We start from the raw sequence: 19,987 nt of genomic DNA on the forward strand, positions 1-19,987 counted from the left end.
TAAGTGGATATTAGCTCAGACACTTAGAATACCCAAGATACAATTTGCATAACACATGAAACTCAAGAAGAATGAAGACCAAAGTGTGGACACTTCACCCCTTCTTAGAGTTGGGAACAAAATACCCATAGAAGGAGTTACAGAGACAAAGTTTGGAGCGGAGATGAAGGGATGGACCATGCAGAGACTACTGCACCCGGGGATCCATCCCATAATCAGCCACCTAACAGAGACACTATTGCATATGCCAGCAAGATTTTGCTGACAGGACCCTGATATAGCTATCTCTTGTGAGGCTATGCCAGTGCCTGGAAAACACAGAAGTGGATGCTCACAGTCAGCTATTGGATGGATCACAGGGCCCCCAATGTAGGAGATAGAGAAAGTACCCAAAGAGCTGAAGGGGTCTGCAACAAGGGGTGTGGAACAACATTATGAATTAACCAGTACCCCCAGAGCTTGTGTCTCTATCTGTATATGTAGCAGAAGATGGCCTAGTCGGCCATCACAGGGAAAAGAGGCCCCTTCATCTGCAAACTTTATATGCCCCAGTACAGGGGAATGCCAGGGCCAAGAAGTGGGAATGGGTAGGTATGGGGTCATGGGGGGGGGAGGATATAGGGGACTTTTAGGATAGCATTTGAAATGTAAATGAAGAAATACATAATAAAAAATTGGAAAAAGAAAAAAAAAAGTCTGTTTTCTCCTTGCCTTATGTAGACTCCTTGTATTGAAGTTGGACCATGGGGGCATGGCAGCAAGCATCCATACCTATAGAGCCATCTTTCCAGCCCCAATCACTCACAACTTTAATATAGTTTTCTGAGTAAGGCAATATATATATTTATAGCCTTGGAATTCATGAGAGAGAAGCCAAGGTTGCTCCACTGATGGTCATAAGCAGGTGGCTGAGGGATTCTCTGACAGCAGTGTCCCAGCATGCTATCCAAGGGCAAATGGCCACCCTGAAGGACATTTCACTAGTGCACAGACAGAGTACTAAGCCCACACCACCAATAAGGACATTCTCTTGAGGCAGACACCATTTATGCTGAGATTTTATGTTAGTTACATTTTGATGTTGCAATAGTTTGAGACTTGAGCAATGGCAGTATTTATATGTACTGTTTCAGGGAAGTTTTTAATGTTATCTATACTTAAGGAAAGATCCAGCAACATCTTCTACTTTACTCATCAATGAAATCCAAACATCTATACTTATTGTGTTCTGGGTTGCCCTATATTTCCCATGCATAGCGTAGGACAGAAGGTAGATTATGGTTCAGCTTCATGTTGTCATCCTATTGGCTAGTCCTGTCAATTAGGCAAGTGGCAAGATGGAGATCATTATAAAAAGAAAACATTTGGATCTTCTTCAAGACATCTGTAACATGGTAACCATGTCTCAATACACAGCAGCACTATGGATTTTTGACAATCTGAGCTTTTAACAGGAAGAACTGCTACTAATTAGTATGTGTCTACTTGGACCCTCAGTGAACATAGGCCAACAAAGGACCAATAAATCTATTGTGCACCATTGTTATAAGTATGTGCATGTGTTGTGCATTGCTTAATGTGTTTCCACCTGCACTCTGAGAAGTCTGAGGATCATGTCAGGAATTATCTTCAATCTCCCTTCCACTTTATTCATAGAGACAGGATCTCTCAATAGAGCCCAGAGCTCACCATATGGCTTGTCTTCCAGGGCAGGTTGTTTGTAGGGATCTTCTGTCTCCACCTTCAAGCTAGAGTTACAGGCAAGCCATCACATCTATCCAACATTCACTCAGGATCTAAGATCTGAACTCTTGTGTTCATATTTTTGAAGCAAACACAATAGCCACAGCCCATCTCTTCTACCCCAGAAATAAACCTACTCTGGATAGTAACACGGCATTAAAATGCTAGTCAGATATGGGATGAAATGGAAATATTTCATTCAGCAACGTGCCTTACCTTAAGTCAACTAGACCAAGTAACAACTAAGAGAGCAAAGATTCCTAAGTCCTTAGGAGAGGAATATATAGGCTCCACCCTCTCCAAATAAATGCAGGGTTATTTTACCCATTAGATGAATCTACAAAATAATTATTAACAAAAAGACATATGCTGCTCCAGTCCTTGCACATTCTTCTATAGTGAACTACTTTGATGAAGCTTGCTTTCCATTTGATCAGGGTCCCTTTGTTAAAGGGACTGAGCCTGAGTTCTGTCACTCATTTCCTGGTTTTTTAATGAAACAGATAGACTGTACACTCAAGTTGCAACTACACTTGCCTTTTTTTTTTAACCTCCAAACTCCCCTTAAAGGACTAGGGGAAGGGCTTGCTACTGAAGAGCCGCTCACGTCTGGTTAATAAAGAGTTGGCAATATTCTTGTTGACTGTTACTCAGCAAAAAGTCTTGCAACACACCACGTAACATTTGTGAAGTTGCTTTGTTGTCTCCCTTTTGCTTTCCAGTGCATGTGTGCATGTGTGCATGTGCGCATGTGTGCATGCATGCACGCTGGTGGGAGCTGGCTGATAACCTCAAGCCTCTCTCACACAGCACAGTCCACCATGGTTTTGAGAAAAGGTCTGCCATCATTTGGAGCTAACCAATTAGGCTAGACTGATTGGCCAGTGAGCTCCTGGGATAATCCAATCTCTACCTCCCCACTGCCAAGATTATAAGCGTAGCTCCACTCCCAGATTTGTAAATGGATTCTGAGGTCAAATTCAGGACCTCATGCTTACAAGCCAAGCACTTTACCAATAGAGCCAGCTCTCCTGCCCTAGATTTTATTATATATATATATACATGAATAATGAAACAAATAAAAACAACAATGAAAAGACCCAGGGAAATTGGAAAACAACCCTAGAAGGGAAAAGGCATGTGTGTCGGGTGTTAAAGGCAGTTAAGGAGACAGAAAGTGATGACATCGAACAAACTGGAAATGAGGTTCATTTCAGCAGATTCCATCTGGGACCTTTTTTTTTTCTTGTAAATAGCATAGTGCCAAAACATGGCTTATTGCTTCTAAGACTCTGTAGCTCCCAGTAGGAGTAGCAGGCAAGGAATCCTAGCCTTCTGTGAACTGCTGTATCATATAGTTACAAAATAGCAAAGGAAATGACAGCAGAAAGGCATAGATCTGCCTTCGCTCCTCCCCAACTCTCTGTGACTAATAAGTCTCCCCTTCAAAGCCAGCTCATACGCCTGGTCCTGTAAGAAGTCTCCCTAATCGTGCCAGGCTGTAAGCTTACCATACCCGGTGCCCCCTTCTACTGTACCAGATGAATATCATTTTATTTGACAATGTCTATTGCCATTGCTGACTGACTGCTAAATCTTTTTTGGTGAGCTACTTGAAAACAGGCTGTTTTTAGTCATTTTTACACTTCCAATTTTTTTTTCTCCAATCTGTGCCCAACACATAGTTGATAATAAATCAGCGCCAGGAAAGAACGGATCAGAGAAGCAGCTCTGTGAAGAAAATCACAGCACAGTGGTTTAGTCTCTTACTGAAGAGCTTCTTCGAATCTCCATCAACTTGCTGACTAGAACGGCAGAGGTCAGGGGAAAGAAGAATTGTCAGAGTCGGGGAGACACCGCAAGCGTTTACAAACTCAAGCAACATGGCTTACTTTAAAAGAGAATTGTTCACAAGATGTGGTTTAATTCATTTCCTGAGTGAGTTTGAAATGTTTTCAGTGAGAGAATTGAAATTGTATGAATGGTTGCAGTTTTTACTTATTACATTTATGTCTCTGTGGGTGATGCACACACACACTCACACACACATGCACGCATGCGTAGAAGTCATTGGAAATGATTCCGTCTTTCCATCATGTGAGTCTTTGGGACCAAATGCAGGTTTTCAGGCTTGGTGGTAAGCACCTTTCCTACTGAGATAGCTCATGGGCCAAATGATTATAGTTTTACCTGATTGACATGATTAAATTCAAAGATCAGAACTGATTGTCTCATTTTGTTCTTTCCTGTACGATATTTTTGTTATTGGAGAACTTTAATTAAAGTGCTCCCTAGCACTAAAGTCCTTTTTGGAAAAAAATGTGTTCAAAACACAAGTTTAACACAATGAAAAGTGATTGAAAATGAACACTGAAGGCTTCTAATTAGGAAGAAATGATTCTCACCATAAGTCTTAGCAGCATTAGTCAGGGTATAGTGGGAAAGGAAATGGAAGAATAACAAGACTAGTGTAATAAAACAAAATGATAAGGAAGGAAGGAACATACACTGACTTCTCTACTTAGTTTATTTATTTGTGTGTGTGTGTGTTTCTATGTGTGTGCCTGTGTGTCTCTGTGTGTTTCTGTGTGAGTATCTATCTGTGGATGCATGTGAGCACACATGTGTGGGACAGAGGAAGGGAGCACACCTGTGGAGGTCAGAGGACAACTTCCTGGTTGGTTCTCTTCTACTGTGGGTCCCAGGAATCAAGCTCATGTCAGGTCTACATAGAAAGTGTTTTTACCCACTGAGCACCTCACTCTAGTCGATTAACTTTGAGCTCAACCCGAGTACCAGTTCTTTGGCAGAATCTCCCCTAAGTGGAGAACACAAAGCAATCATCCTACTGCCCCAACCTCTGTCCACTCTCCTGAGCCCTCCACAGTTTTCTCTTCTTCACAGTATTTATTACTACTTGAGGACATTTCTTTGAATGATTAACTTGTTGCCCCTCTTCAACTAACCACTTCATGATGCTGATCCTGAAAGGAGGGACACTGTATCCTCAACAGGACCTAGCAGGTGACAGGTACACAAAATTATGCATCATCTGCCTGGCTGACAGGTGCATCAACAGAAGCAAATAATACAATGTAAAGGAAGATATTTTTGCTGCTTCATTTTGTTTTCTGAGACATGGTCTCACTGTGAAGTCTGGGCTGGTCTTAAACTTGGATTCCTCTTGCCCCTGTGCCTGAGAGCTGGGATTGCAGGCATGTGACACCATGCTCAGATGAAAGCAATATCCTTTATAAAATACAAACACCTTAGAATTTCTACCTATGATGTAGCAGAAGATGGCCTAGTCGGCCATCAGTGGGAGGAGAGGCCCTTGGTCTTGCAAAGAATATATGCCCCAGTACAGGGGAATACCAGGGCCAGGAAGTAGGAGTGGGTGGGTTGGGGACCAGGGCAGGGGGAGGGTATAGGGGAATTTTGGGATAGCATTTGAAATGTAAATGAGGAAAATATCTAATAAAAATTGTTTTAAAAAATTTCTACCTATGATATAGTCAGGTTTACTTCTTTGAAATTTGGTTTTCTCCTTTGTAAAATTAAGCCAAGGGTTTTGAGAATCAGAGGAAACTACCCTTCCTAAGGGATATGCAAAGTCTCTGCATGAGGAAGTGTTGCTCTATGAGTTGGAGAAATGATATTAACTCTCTTAACAGTAGTTAAGAGAGTGTACTGCTCTTGCAAAAGAATGGACTTTGGTTCCCAACACTCATATCAGGCAGCTCAACTTGTTCCAGGAGATCTGATGTCCTTCTCTGGCCTCCAAGGGCAATGCACTCATGTGTACATACCCACATACACTTAATTAAAAACATAAATTCTCTGTCTCTCTCTCTCTCTGTGTCTCTCTCTCTGTCTCTCTCTCTGTCTCTCTGTCTCTCTCTGTCTCTCTCTCTCTGTCTCTCTCTCTGTCTCTCTCTCTCTCTCTCTCTCTCTCTCTCTCTCTCTCTCTCTCTCTCTCAACAGGGTCTTCTTGGTGTAGCTCTTGCTGTCCTAGAACTTGCTACTTAGACCAGGGTGACTTTGAGCTCACAGAGACCCACCTGCCTCTGCTCCCAAGCACTGAGATTAATAGTATGCACCACCATGACTGGCCCATAATTATTTTTTTTAAATAGTGCCTAGGGAATCTTGGAAAGTGTGAATGAGGCCATAACAGCAACCCACTTTTTCACCTATCCATATATTCAAGTTCAAACGTGTGCTGGGCAGACCTATAAACATCACAAACACAAAAAATAAATATGTTAAACATGGCTTCTGAGTTTAACAATCTGGTCACTAGAGGTCTGGAGAAATGGCTCAGAGGTTAAGAGTATATACTACTCTTACAGAGGATGCAAATTTGGTTCCCAGTACCCACATGAGCTTTATAGGCTACTTCATGCATGTGTTATGCATACATGCACTCAGGCATACATACATACATACATACACACACACACACATAAGAACATATTTTTAAACAAATGAGGTAATTATATAAATAACACAGCCACCTAAAGCCCCAAGTACAAGGTCAGCCAAAGTAACAGCAGAAAAAGGCAGAGAAATTCAGAATAAGAACAAAGTAGGATCACACACATGTATGTAAATACCACAATGGACCCATTACTATAAGTGCCATTTAAGAGGGCTAATATAAATAACTAAAAAAAAAAGCAAAAGCAAAAACAAAAACAAAAATCAAAAAACAACAATAAAACTAATGGGACAAATTTGTCCTGGCTTGGAAGGCAGGGAATGCTTTGGCAAAGGGATTCATGCTTGAAGCAAACTGAAAGATATCATGAATATGGACGGGAAGTGGCATTCTAACCAGGGCTTCCTAGAACTAGAAACTTTCTCCCTGTGGGTACAGAAGGGAAGCTTGAAAGACTCAGGGCAAAGCAGACATTTTCCTGGGCTAAGGACAAAGGAGGAATTAATGACCAGAATGTCACAGCAAATGTACAAGTGCCATGGCCTTGAATAAAAGGCCAGAGAGTAGGGCCAGAAATGGTGGTATATGTCTTGACTCTTAGCACTTGGAAGGAAGAGGTAGTCAGAGCTCTGTGAGTTCAAGGCCAGCCTGCTCTACATGGTGAGCTCTGGGAAAATCAGTATTATTAAGGGCAACATTTGATGTTTTTTTTTTTTTTTTAAAGAAAAGGTAGACTAGAAAGAAATAGGGAACGAGCAAGTCTGTTGTTTCAATGAGCTAATGAGGGGGTTGGAGTTGGCCAGTGGGAGAAGACAGGAAGAGGTAGTGGGAGAGCCGCCATGCTAGCAGGCTGTGAAAATGAACTGTTAAAGCAAGAGACAAAAATATATAATACCGAGTTTTAGCAAAGTTTGAAAACCAGTTTGGTCTCTAAACATAAAGCTTATGATCTTTATATCCTGAATAGAAAGATGGTTTTTCTTTACCCTATTTCTTGTGTGTGGATCGATAGATAGATAGAGAGATCATAAGTTTAGATTTATATATTATATTCATTGGTAGGTCTTCCTACAAGTACCCACTTGCAAGCATCTGTATCATTTTGTATAGTGGATATTGAACAAGTGACATTTGGTAGACAGCTATTCCAGCCATAGCCTATTTAAATGAAATCTGTATTTCTAAAATTATCCTACACTTGTTTGTTCAGTTTTTAACTTCCTCCTCTACTCCTGCCCAGTGAGCTTCTTTTCAGAGTTTATTTTTACTTTCCACTACTTTGGCTTGCTTTAGATAGCTTGTTTCAACATTCTGGGAGACATAAAGGAATTGTTCTTCTGAAAAATATCGAACTGTGAGGCCAGAACCATTCTGTTAAAATAATCTGCCTGAGCCACGTGAAGCTGGGGTTATAAATATTTATCCCCCTTCATATCTGATCCAACTCTTGGTGTTCTATATTCTAAGCTCACTCAAGTCCCAGCCATCCCACTTCCTCAAGGGCCTGAGCACTGTCCTAGAAAGCCTCCCCTGATGTTGCTTCCATATGGCAGCCTGGGTCTCCTTTTAAGCTCCAAACTGACTTCACGACCCTTCTGCTCATATCCAAGTACTCTATAATCACTCAGGATGAACCATCAAAAGCCTTAGCTAGCCCACAAGCCCTGTAAAGGAAGGCTACAGTTATCCTCCCTCTTGGTCTCCTTCAGATTCATGTGCCCCACTCCAGTGGCATCTTGGTATCACTTCTCACAAATGTGACCTCTGTTTTCTCTGGTGGGAAACTCCTTCTCAGTGGGCCACCCAGCTCACCCAAAGTGCCTCTTTGGTCCATCTTTCCTCCAATCTAACCTGCACGTGACCCATTCTGATCATCCATGCCTCCTAGCGGGTGCAACAGCCCACTCTCTACCTCCCGCTCCCTGGCCTCCTCGTCCACCCTTCTCTACTTCTGCCACAGTAGATCTCCACCTATGATGGTCATCTGCATGGATCTCTTTGAACAGGACATTTTATCCTGCAAAGAATGTGAACCACTCATTGATGGATCCCAGGGTCTGAGAAGGGGGTTGGTTCACAACTTAAGTCAATCAGCATAACAGAGCAAGTTATCAGACAGTGCTTTTAAATTAAATTGGAAGAAGAAAAATACATGGTGAAAGCTTTAGCGGTAATAATGGCTCTTAAAACAACTCAGTAACTCAGGATACTGGGAAACATGAAATGAGAAGTGGGTTTCTTTTATACTCTTTGAGGAACTGAAGAGATTTGAATAATGAGATCTACAAATTATCTTTCAGAGTGAAATATAAAGAACCTCTGTCTATTTTAAGCCTTTTAAATAAGCCTGAGGGTGGGCGAAGACTATCACTTCTTTAAGAATCAGGTCATATTGTGGCTGGTGACATTGTTGTATGAACAAAGCACTTACCGTTCAAGCCCAAGGATATATAATTCAGAAATCTAGAACCCACATAAAATGCTGGGCGTGGTGGCAGCCAAGCATATATAAGACCAGCACTGGGAGACTTTACGGATCTTCCTGGCTAGCCAGCCTAGGGTCTCAGTGAGTCCTAAGTTTCCATGTGGAATCCCAAGGTTGGCCCCTGAAGAATGACACTCGGGGTTGACCTAGTGTTCACATGTACCACACAAAGCAGACAATGGACACCTTCCCACTGTCGTACCTGTGAGGCCTTTTCAGTTGGAAAGAACAGAAGCCAAAACTCTTCCTGTTTCACTTGAGCACTGTGTTCCCTTGTGGAATTCATTGAGAATTCAGCCCATTGAGATTCACTACTAGAACCAGAAGTCCAAATTCTCAGTACTGAAAATTATGATTTCTCTTTACTGTCTAGGGGTAAGAAAAGCTAGACATTAAATTAATTATTCCAAACCTTGAAAGTTTTTAAGACAACTTTCTAGAATATTATTATTTTATTATATTCGGTTCAGCTTCATGAAATAAAAAGTCATTGTCAATTGTTAAAAAAAAAATCTTGGTAAAATTGTCTTGACACTCTAGGCTTGTCTGTCTGATCATGGCTGGCCTAGAGCATATTGAGTGAAGCAGTAACTTGATTTATGCCCTGGATGAAAGTTACCCAGATTTTTTTTCTTTCAATTCATTTGTTTAAATAGAAAGCCCAGTGTTATTTTAACCAAGTGCCTTATATGTCTGTTTTTTCAGAAACAAGAGAAAACAAAAACAAAATCTGCCTGGGAAATATGGGAGCAGAAGGAACATACTCCGTTACTAGGGGAAACACATCTAACTATTCAACATTTGTCCTAGTTTGCTTTTGGTTGCTGCAATAAACACCATGACCGAAGATAACTTGGGGATAGTTTGCTTGGCTGACCAGTCACAGTCCATCATAAGAAGCCAAAGAAGGAACTCGAGACACAAACCTACAAGCAGAAACTGAAGCAGAGGCCAAAAACGAAACATTGCTGATCGATTGGCCCTCCATGGCTTGCTCAGCATGTTTTCTTATACCACCTAGACTATCTATCTGCCTAGGGATGGTACCACTGACAGTGGGCTGGGCCCTCCCATATCAATCATTAATTAGCAAAATGCTCCCTGCAGAATTGCCTACAGGTAATATATGCATTTTCTTAGATGGAGATTTTCTTCTAAGGTAACAGTAGCTTGTATTAAGTTGTAAAACACTAAGACAACATTTATCAGATAATTTTATCATGTGATACTTTAGAATATACCTATCAAAAGACTTACAACTTCTTAAAAAACAACATTTAAGGGCTTGGTAGGCAGCTCAGTTGTTGGTGTGCTTGTCCTGAGTTCAATGCCCAGCACTACACAGAAACCAACTATGGTGGTGCGTACCTGCAGTTACAGTAATCATAATTGGGAGAGTGGGGTGAATGGAGACAAAAAGTTCAAAATCATTGTTGGCTATACAGAAAATTAAAGGCCAGCTTGGGTTCACTTGAGACACTGCCTCAAAAAAGACAGACAAACACACATTTGATGAATGAATTGGAAAGAAAGTAGAGAATCTTCTAAGTTTATTGACCTGACTTTTAAGTCTCATAAGCCTCTCATGTTTAAATATGCAGCGCTGGACTTTAGATCTATGGATGGGCAAGTATCAAGGTGTATTTCCAAACAGGTTTCCTCTGACAGGAAACAAAAACAATAAGATCAACTTCCTTATGGCCTTGGGAAGCAATGTACAAAACCTGAAATTAAATAAGTAGACAGACAGACAGACAGACACACACACACACACTAGGTCCAATACAAGTGATGGAGAAATCTGACCTATTAAAACTCATGAACTGTCGCTTATTAAAAGAAGCCATGAACATGTTTAAAAAATAATAAGCAAGAGCAACTTGCTTTTAGCTGACAAGCATAGGTGACAAATGTATGTTATTTCCAATATAGAGAGTCACAAACTGGAGAATGCTATCAATCACCAAGAATGAGGAAAAGAAGAGGAAGAGGAGGCAAAAACTAAAAACATCTAATAGACACCAAGAGAAAATCGAAATGGCTCTAACCATGCAAAGGGCTTTGGCCCCACTAGCAATCAGTAAAATGCAAATAAAACACTAATGTTTCTCAAGGTTGTTTGAGGATTAAATGAGTGTGTAGTTAAAGCACCTGGTACATGATAAGCATAAAGCTGTAAATTTGCCTAGTGGGGTAGGTTAGATGTAAAGCATGTGTTAGCATGCAAGAGGTCCTGAGTTCAACCAATTAACCCAAAACAATAATATTATTAATGAAGTTTAAAAAAATTATATAGCCAATGACCCCCGTAGAGAATCTACATCTATACATCCAAACACGAAATAACTCTCCAAAGTCTTGGCAGCCATGAAGACCTGAACTTCCAATGCTTAGCATGCAATGGGACTGTTCTTTGGAAACCTACCACAACACTCCACATGCCCTCTTACTGAGCTGACTCCAGCTGATGCCAAAGCTTGCTGACTGTTTTGCTTTGCATACTCTATATTTAATATCACTTTAAAGTTTATCTTGCACTGTTGTATCACAGGCACCTGAGCAAGTCACTTGACAATCCTTTTGAGAATAAGTAGGGTATAATTAATACACGCTGCCAAATGAGCCACTGCAGGCATTAGCCTGCCACTCAAAGCCCCTTGCATCTCCATGCATGCTCTGAGTGTGATCCAGTCCTTCTGTGGGTTATTAACAAGATTGTCATCCCCGTGGGTTGCTATGGAGAAGGCTCTAAGTCAGCACCCTGAGTCAGCAGCCTGAGAACTGCACTTGCTCTTTGGGAACCTTAACACTGTCCTTTCTAAAAATTTACTGGTCAAGGTAGGTAGTCTGTGTATAATTGGAAGGAGGGACATCCACACAAAGGATTAGTGACCAACAGACTACTCACATCAACACGTACCACAGGAGAGGAAGTTGTGGAAGCATACGGAGGGGGTGGTGCCTCCACGGCTACTTCAGGATCTTCCTGCTCGCTCTCACTGTAACATTCTAAAACCAGAAGAAAGATGCTTCAGGTTTCAGGGCTCCCATCATTTAGTCCATAATGAATAAGCAACGGTTTGGGGGTTTTTTGTTTTGTTTTGTTTTGTCTTGTTTTAACCTCCATCTGCCTATTTCAATGTGGATCTAATTCAAAAGGCAAGCATCCAAAAAGAAAAGAATAAAAATAAAAGAAGTAAAAAGCGTGAACCCTATGGCACTACCTGTTGAAAAGAAATTTAAGGATTGGGAGAAATGAGTGGTCCCCATGGTGGCTTCTGCTGCCAGAGAACATCCAGCACACAAAGACGGGGGCTATTATAATTCAGAAAAACATACAAAAAATACCTTTAAACTGTGTGAATCGTTATAACACAGTCAGCAATGGAGATGGGAACCGGAATGAGCCTTGGGAGCGGAGTCTTACTGATAACTCGCTCCTGGCTAGTACCCAGACAGCAAGAGGAGGGACAGGGCTAAGCATGAAAGCTGAACCATAAAAGTAGAAACGCCCTAAGGAGATGCTGGAAGATGAAGCTTTAGAGCGTTAGAGACAATATCACACAACATCTTTAAAAACCAGAATAGAGTAGGAATGATACTCTGCTATGCTTGTGGATAAGAGCCTAGCATAACTGTCCTTTAAGAGTGCCACCCAGCAGTGAAGGGAAACAGATACAAGACCCACGGCCAAACATTAGACAGAGCTTGGGAGTCTTTTGGAAGAGTTGGGGGAAGGACTGAGGGACCTGCAGGAGATATTGGTTCACAAAAAGATCAATTGAGTCAACTAACCTGGACCCTTGAAAGAGGGTGGGGGCTCTCAAACACTGAACCACCAACCAAAGAACAAGCATAGGTTGGACCTAGCCCCTCCCCCTCCCTGCACATATGTAGCAGATGTGCAGCTTGGTCTTCATGCCAGTCCCCCAACAACTGGAGGGGGTCCTATCCCTGAATCTGTTGCCTGCCTGTGGATCCTGTTCCTTTAACTAGACCACCTTGTCTGACCCCAGGGGAGAGGATGTGCCTAGTCTGGCAGTGACTTGACATGCCAGGGTAGAGTGATACCTAGAGGAGAAGGAGAAGGGGTAAAGGGAGAGAAGGTACATGAAAGATGCCAATTTCAGAGCATTGTAATGAACTCCCTTTATTGGTTCAAATTTGCCACATTTTCATTTCCAAATTCAAGATTTTATAACTAAGCATACAAATTTCTCTTTACAGTCCCTGGGTGTCCCATAATCTAAGCGTTTCCACACCAGAATCTGTCAGTGGCCCTGGCACGTGCAGCCTCTATTCCCCATATTAATGGCTAAATAACATTATGAAGATGTATGTGCCTGTGGCTTGTATAGCCCCAAAAGGTTACAGAGTGGGGTACAGGGGACAGTATGTCTCTCAGCCTGATCTTCAGGTTCCGAGAACAATTTCAAGGTAACTAATGCCAACAGCCAGCTGGTGGGAAGGTTAAACTCTCCTAGGGAATGGTGGGATGAAAAGACTAGACCATGACACACACAGGCCCATGAGTAAGAACTCCGTAAGGAGGGCACTACGCATTTGCATTGGCAATTGTCAGAGTAACAGTGAAGCCTGCAGCTGCTCAAGAGTGGGTGAAGTGTGAAGTCACTTCTAGCTGGCATGGGAAACCAGGCTCCAAGCTGAGGCTGTGTGAAGATGGTTTTCTGTCCCTTTGAGATCATTTCAAATGCCAAACTATGCTTCCCGGGAATGTGCCTATACATAGAACCTCCAGTTGTCTCTTTCTTCACCCTGATTCTTTCTAGCCTAATATTCTTGCTAAAATTTCAGCAATAGAAAAATAAAATTTACCTTCATCCTTTGTGATGGATTCCTGGTGGGTCACAGCAAATCCAAGTTTGTTTAACCACCTAAGATTCAAACGGAAAGTAAATGTTTGAATAATCAGCTGGGCCTCTGAACCACTCCCCTTGGACCCTGACCCTGCTTCCTGTATCTGACTTTGCTTAAAGTTCAGACCTAATTCTACACTGGTATTTCCTAAAGTATCATGAGTTTGAGACACAGAAACCTAAGATTTCTGGTTTCACAACACTTGGCTTTCCTAGGATCTATATTATAAGAGAAGTGCGGTGCAACTTTATCTAGTAGCTAAGAAAAGAAGCTAAGTTAGATATTCTAATTATATGAACAATATGTCTTCTTTAGTAATTATGTACTTTAAGGCTTTGGTCATCATCAAGCTACTGGTCATCAAAATCAGCCACTTGGCTTTCAGAGCTCTATCTCTATAAGTTTTTAAATTTGTCATTATACATGTGCATTATACACGTGGAAGCCAGGTGACAGCTTTCGGGACTTAGGTCTCTGTTCCTGTAAGTGGCTTCTTGGTATTAAGCTCAGGGCATCTGGTTTGCCTGGGAAGCTATTCTACCCACAGAGTGGTGCTGGCCATCTATCATTTAAATAATGTCAACTGATTTCAGAAAAGAATATCCATAGCATTCATTCTTAAGTCAGAAAAACTTTTGCATCACTCAGACAATCTGACTAGAACACAGAAGGGACTGTGTTCCCTAAACTCTTTGTGGAAGGTAGAAATTGGCAATGTATTGATAATTTGTTTCCTCTTGATTAGACATCAGTTGTGTGATAAGTCTAGACAAATCGTAACAAACTCAAACTCTGTTTCTAATTCTAGGCCACTGCCATGCCTCCTCAACATTTCAGTTAGAAACATAATATCATATATTATATATTATTGCATATGTTGTATATTATATATTACTATAAATATATATATTAAATTTGTGTATTAGACAAAATGAGAATCTCTACAAGAACGATAGTGAGTCCAGTCTCCTTAAAGATATTCACTCTAGTTCCATAATAGACTCAAGTTCTCTAACACCCACATAAGACTGGACCAACACTAAGGCTCAGACCATGCTGTAGGAAGGCAGGAATGTTTATCTAGTTCCTAAATAACGATACTTATGACCAAAAAACAGGGTCAGGGCACACAAGAGCTAATGAACATGTGGGGGAAATCCTACTTGTGTCTAAGGAAAGATAGGAAAATATAAATCTGAATCAATTGCTGAGCTAAACATGAAAATGGAGATAGTCAGTTTTGAGCAGGCAACTTGATGAAATCATTCAGATTTTAAATATGTACCTTTTTGCCTAGTAATTGTAATAGTGGATACCTATTTTGAAAGAAAAAAAAAAAAAAGCACACCTTCATGTAGAAAAATGTAAGGCTTATAACAGTAGAAAGAAAAAAGTCCTGTGTTAATTGTTAATTTTTGAGGTTTGGTCTTTTGCTACATATTGTAATGCGAAATACTGCTCCCCAAGATCTGGTTATCTCAGAAAATAATGTATCGTCAACAAAGGAAGGCACCCAGAGCTGGCCACCATCCTGCACGCTTACATACACAAACATACATGGACATCTGTATGCATATGTGCATACACATGAGCATAGCATGTGTGCTACACAAAAATTTAATGCATATTTTCTAAATCCAATAAAATACAATATATTTCATGGCTCACTTTAAGAAGGACAACAGTTTTCAGTTTATAGCCCCCAAAAGTTGTCTTAGCCAAAGAGTTGAATAACTGAAATCTGAAATCACTACCCATCTCTCACCCCACTTCTTCCCACCCTACCTGCCCATCAAGTCATTCCTAGATCTAGTATTGACTAGTTTAAACAGGATCCATCAAGAGAAAAGAAAGAGTTTCAGGTGTCATTAAAAATAAATTTCTAGATCTTCCTTCTGACCCCAGCAGAGGCCACTAAGGGCTCCAGAGTGCTCTCCACACAGCAGGACCTTGGGATCACCTTGGGATCACGGGTGAGTGGAGCACAACATCAGCTCCAAAGAGTTGCAGAGGGTCTTGTGACAGCAGGAACATGGACAGGGGAACCCTGCCCGAACAGAGGCTGGGAACCATTCAAGTTGGGGCCAGCCTTGCCATCTTCTGTGTGAATCCGGCCAAGGGTGTCTAGGGCACCAGAGGGCTCCACACGCCGCAGGATCTCTATCACACCCAGGACCTCCTGATCACCTGAGAGCACATGGGCAAAAGAAGCAACAGAGCTTCTTGGTCAGAGTCCCTTCGGGCCTTTATCCTCAGCCAGGAGGCAGAGCTGAGACCCAGACCACTGGCTACATTCCTTCCCAGAGGAGAGTCAGCCTACAGGGAGAGTTCTGACCCTAGAACTCAGGAGTTGGATCAGAACTCCAGACTGCTGGACACCTGCCCTTAAAGAGGAGACCTTGCCTGCAGAGAGTGCTCTGACCACTGAAACACAGAAGAGAGTTGGAACCCCAGGAGTGGTGACAGAGGCTAAAAGAATTACAGGAGGATCAAGCTCCAACCAGAGACAGCTTGAACATTAACACCAGAGATTTCCATATGGCGAGAGGCAAACGTAAGAATCTTACTAACAGAAACCAAAAACACTGGGCATCATCAGAACCAAGTACACCCAAAACAGTGAGTCCTGGATAATCCAACACAGCCAAAAAGCAAGACTCGGATTTAAAATCATATCTCATGATGGTGGTAGAAGATTTTAAGAAGTGTATTAATAACTCACTTAAAGAAATAAAGGAGAATACTGCTAAACAGGAAGAAGCCCTTAAAGAGGAAGCACAAAAATTCCTCAAGGAATTATAGGAGAACACTGCTACACAGGTAGAAGTCCTTAAAGATCTAGCAAACACTGCTAAATAGGTAGAAGAAACACAAAATCCCTTAAAGAATTTCAGGAAAACATAACTGAACAGGTAATGGAATTGAACAAAACAAGATCTAAAAATGGAAGTAGAAACAATGAAGAAAAGCCTAAGGGAGACAACTCTGGAGATAGAAGTCCTAGGAAAGAAATCAGGAACCATAGATGTGAGCATCAGCAACAGAATAAGAGATGGAAGAGAGAATCTCAGGTGCAGAAAATTCCATAGGGAACATGGACACAACAATCAAAGAAAATGCAAAATGCAAAAAGATCCTAACTCAAAACATCCAGGAAATCCAGGACACAATGAGAAAACTAAACCTATGGATAATAGGAGAAAATGAGAATGAAGATTTTCAACTTAAAGGGCCAGCAAATATCTTCAATAAAATTATAGAAGAAAATTTCCCAAACCTAAAGAAATTGATGCCCATGTACATAGAAGAAGCCTACAGAACTCCAAATAGACTGGACCAGAAAAGAAATTCATCCTGACACAGAATAATCAGAAAAACAAATGCACTAAATAAAGACAGAATATTAAAAGCAGTAAGGGAAAAAGGTCAAGTAACATATAAAGGCAGGCCTATTAGAATTACACCAGACTTCTCACAAGAGACTATGAAAGCCAGAAGATCCTGGACAGATGCTATGCAGACACTAAGAGGACACAAATGCCAGTCCAGGCTACTATACCTAGCTAAATTCTCAATTACCATAGATGGAGAAACCAAAGTATTCCATGACAAAAGCAAATTCACACAATATCTTTCCACGAATTCAGCCCTTCAAAAAATAATAAAGGGAAAACAAAAACACAAAGATGGAAACTACACCATAGAAAAAGCAAGAAAGTAATCACTCAACAAACCTAAAAGAAGACAGCCACAAGACCAGATTCCCAACTTTAACAACAAAAAAGACAGGAAACACCGATTACTTTTCTTTGATTTCTCTTAACATCAATGGACTCAATTCCCAAATAAAAAGACATAGACTAATAAACTGGCTACACAAATAGTATCCAACATTTTGCTGCTTACAGAAAACTCACCTCAGGGATAAAGGCAGACACTACCTCAGAATAAAAGGCTAGAAAACAATTTTCCAAGCAAATGGACAGAAGAAACAAGTTGGGTAGCCATTCTAATATTGAATAAAATTGACTTACAACCCAAACTTATCAAAAAAAGAAAAGGAGGGGTACTTCATACTCATCAAAGTTAAAATCTACCAAGATGAACTCTCAATTCTAAATATCTATGCTTCAAATACAAGGGCAGCCACATTCATTAAAGAAACTTTAGTAAAACTCAAAGCACACATTGTACCTCACACAATAACAGTGGGAGACTTCAAAACCCCACTCTTACCAATGGACAGATCCTGGAAACAGAAAATAAGAGAGACACAAGGACACTAACAGAAGTTATGAAACAAATGGATTTAACAGATACCTACAGAACATTTTATCCTAAAACAAAAGGATATACCTTCTTCTCAGCACCTCATGGTACCTTCTCCAAAATTGACCATATAATTGGTCACAAAAGAGGCCTCCACTGATAAAAATTTGAAATTAACCCATGGATCCTATCAGATCACCCCGGACTAAGGCTGATCTTTAATAACAACATAAATAATAGAAAGCCAACATTCACGTGGAAACTGAACAACACTCTACTCAACAATACCTTTGTAAATGAAGAAATAAAGAAAGACATTAAAGACTTTTTAGAGTTTAATGAAAATGAAGCCACAACATACCCAAACTTATGGGACACAATGAAAGCAGTCCTAAGAGGAAAACTCATAGCCCTGATTGCCTCCAAAAAGATACTAGAGAGAGCATACACTAGCAGCTTGAAAGCACACCTAGAAGCTTTAGAACGAAAGGAAGCAAATTCATCCAAGAGGAGTAGACTGCAGGAAATAATCAAGCTTAGGGCTGAAATAAACCAAGTAGAAACAAAAAGAACTATTAAAAGAATCAACCAAACCAGGAGCTGAATCTTTGAGAAAATCAACACGATAGATAAACCCTTAGCCAGACTAACTAGAGGGCACTGGAACAGTATCCTAATTAACAAAATAAGAAATGAAAAAGGAGACATAACAGAATCTGAGGAAATCCAAAACATCATCAGATCCTACTACAAAAGGCTATACTTAACAAAACTAGAAAACCTGGATGAAATGGACAACTTCCTAGACAGATACCAAAGATACCAAAGTTAAATCAGGATCAGATTAATGTTCTTAACAGTCCCATCTCCCCTAAAGAAATAGAAGCAGTCATTAATGGTCTCCCAACCAAAAAAATCCAAGTGCCAGATGAGTTTAGTGCAGAGTTCTATCAGACCTTCAAAGAAGACTCAATTCCAACTATCCTCAAACTATTCCACAAAATAGAAACAGAAGATACTCTACCAAATTCATTCTATGAAGCCACAATTACTCTGATACCTAAACCACACAAAGATCCAACAAAGAAAGAGAACTTCAGACCAATTTCCCTTATGAATATCGATGCAAAAATACTCAATAAAATCCTTGCAAACCGAATCCAAGAACACATCAAAACAATCATTGATCATGACCAAGTAGGCTTCATTCCAGGGATGCAGGGATGTTTTAATATATAGAAATACATCAACATAATCCACTATATAAACAAACTCAAATACAAAAATCACAAGATCATCTTGTTAGATGCTGAGAAAGCATTTGACAAAATCCAACACCCCTCATGATAAAATTCTTGGAAAGATGAGGAATTCAAGGCCCATACCTAAACATAATAAAAGCATAATACAGCAAACCAGTAACCAACATCGAAGTAAATGGAGAGAAGCTGAAAGCAATCCCACTATAATCAGGAACCAGACAAGGCTGTCCACTCTCTCCCTACCTATTCAACATTGTACTTGAAGTCCTAGACAGAGCAATTTGACAACAAAAGGAGATAAAGAGGATCCAAATTGGAAAAGAAGAAGTCAAAATATCACTATTTGCAGATGATATGATAGTATATATAAGTGACCCTAAAAATTCCACCAGAGAATTCCTAAACCTAATAAACAGCTTCAGCGCAGTAGCTGGATATAAAATTAACTCAAACAAATCAGTGGCCTTTCTCTACACAAAGGATAAACAGGCTGAGAAAGAAAATAGGTAAACAACACCCTTCAAAATAGTCACAAATAATATTAAATACCTTGGTGTGACTCTAACTAAGGAAGTGAAATATCTGTATGACAAGAACTTCAAGTCTCTGAAGAAAAAAATTGAAGAAGATCTCAAAAGATGGAAAGATCTCCCATGCTCATGGATTGGTAGGATTAATATAGTAAAAATGGCTATCCTGCTGAAAGCAATCTACAGATTCAATGCAATCCCCATCAAAATTCCAACGCAATTCTTCACTGAGTTAGAAAGGGTAATTTGCAAATTCATCTGAAATAACAACAAACCTAGGATAGAAAAAACTATTCTCAACAATAAAAGAACCTCTGGGGGAATCACCATGCCTGACCTCAAGTTGTAATACAGAGCAATTGTGATAAAAACTGCACGG

At 40.4% G+C, this 19,987-nt stretch overlaps 1 protein-coding gene across 3 annotated transcripts in view; it reads right to left on the bottom strand.

The window, feature by feature from the left end:
• Ipcef1 (interaction protein for cytohesin exchange factors 1) overlaps window positions 1-19,987 on the bottom strand; it is a 165,767-nt gene that overhangs the window by 36,169 nt on the left and 109,611 nt on the right. For 2 of the 3 annotated variants that reach the window (XM_029482790.1, XM_029482789.1), the window contains exons 7-8: window positions 13,506-13,564; window positions 11,578-11,678 (exon numbers count right to left, since the gene is read on the bottom strand). In XM_029482790.1, coding sequence (XP_029338650.1) covers window positions 11,578-11,678; window positions 13,506-13,564 — 160 coding nt within the window. The remainder of the gene's footprint in view (window positions 1-11,577; window positions 11,679-13,505; window positions 13,565-19,987) is intronic. The other variant, XM_021174271.2, reaches the window with a different exon arrangement.

This window comes from Mus caroli, unplaced genomic scaffold, assembly GCF_978045245.1.
Source record: "Mus caroli unplaced genomic scaffold, Mus_caroli_1 scaffold_9, whole genome shotgun sequence".
Taxonomy (NCBI): domain Eukaryota; kingdom Metazoa; phylum Chordata; class Mammalia; order Rodentia; family Muridae; genus Mus; species Mus caroli.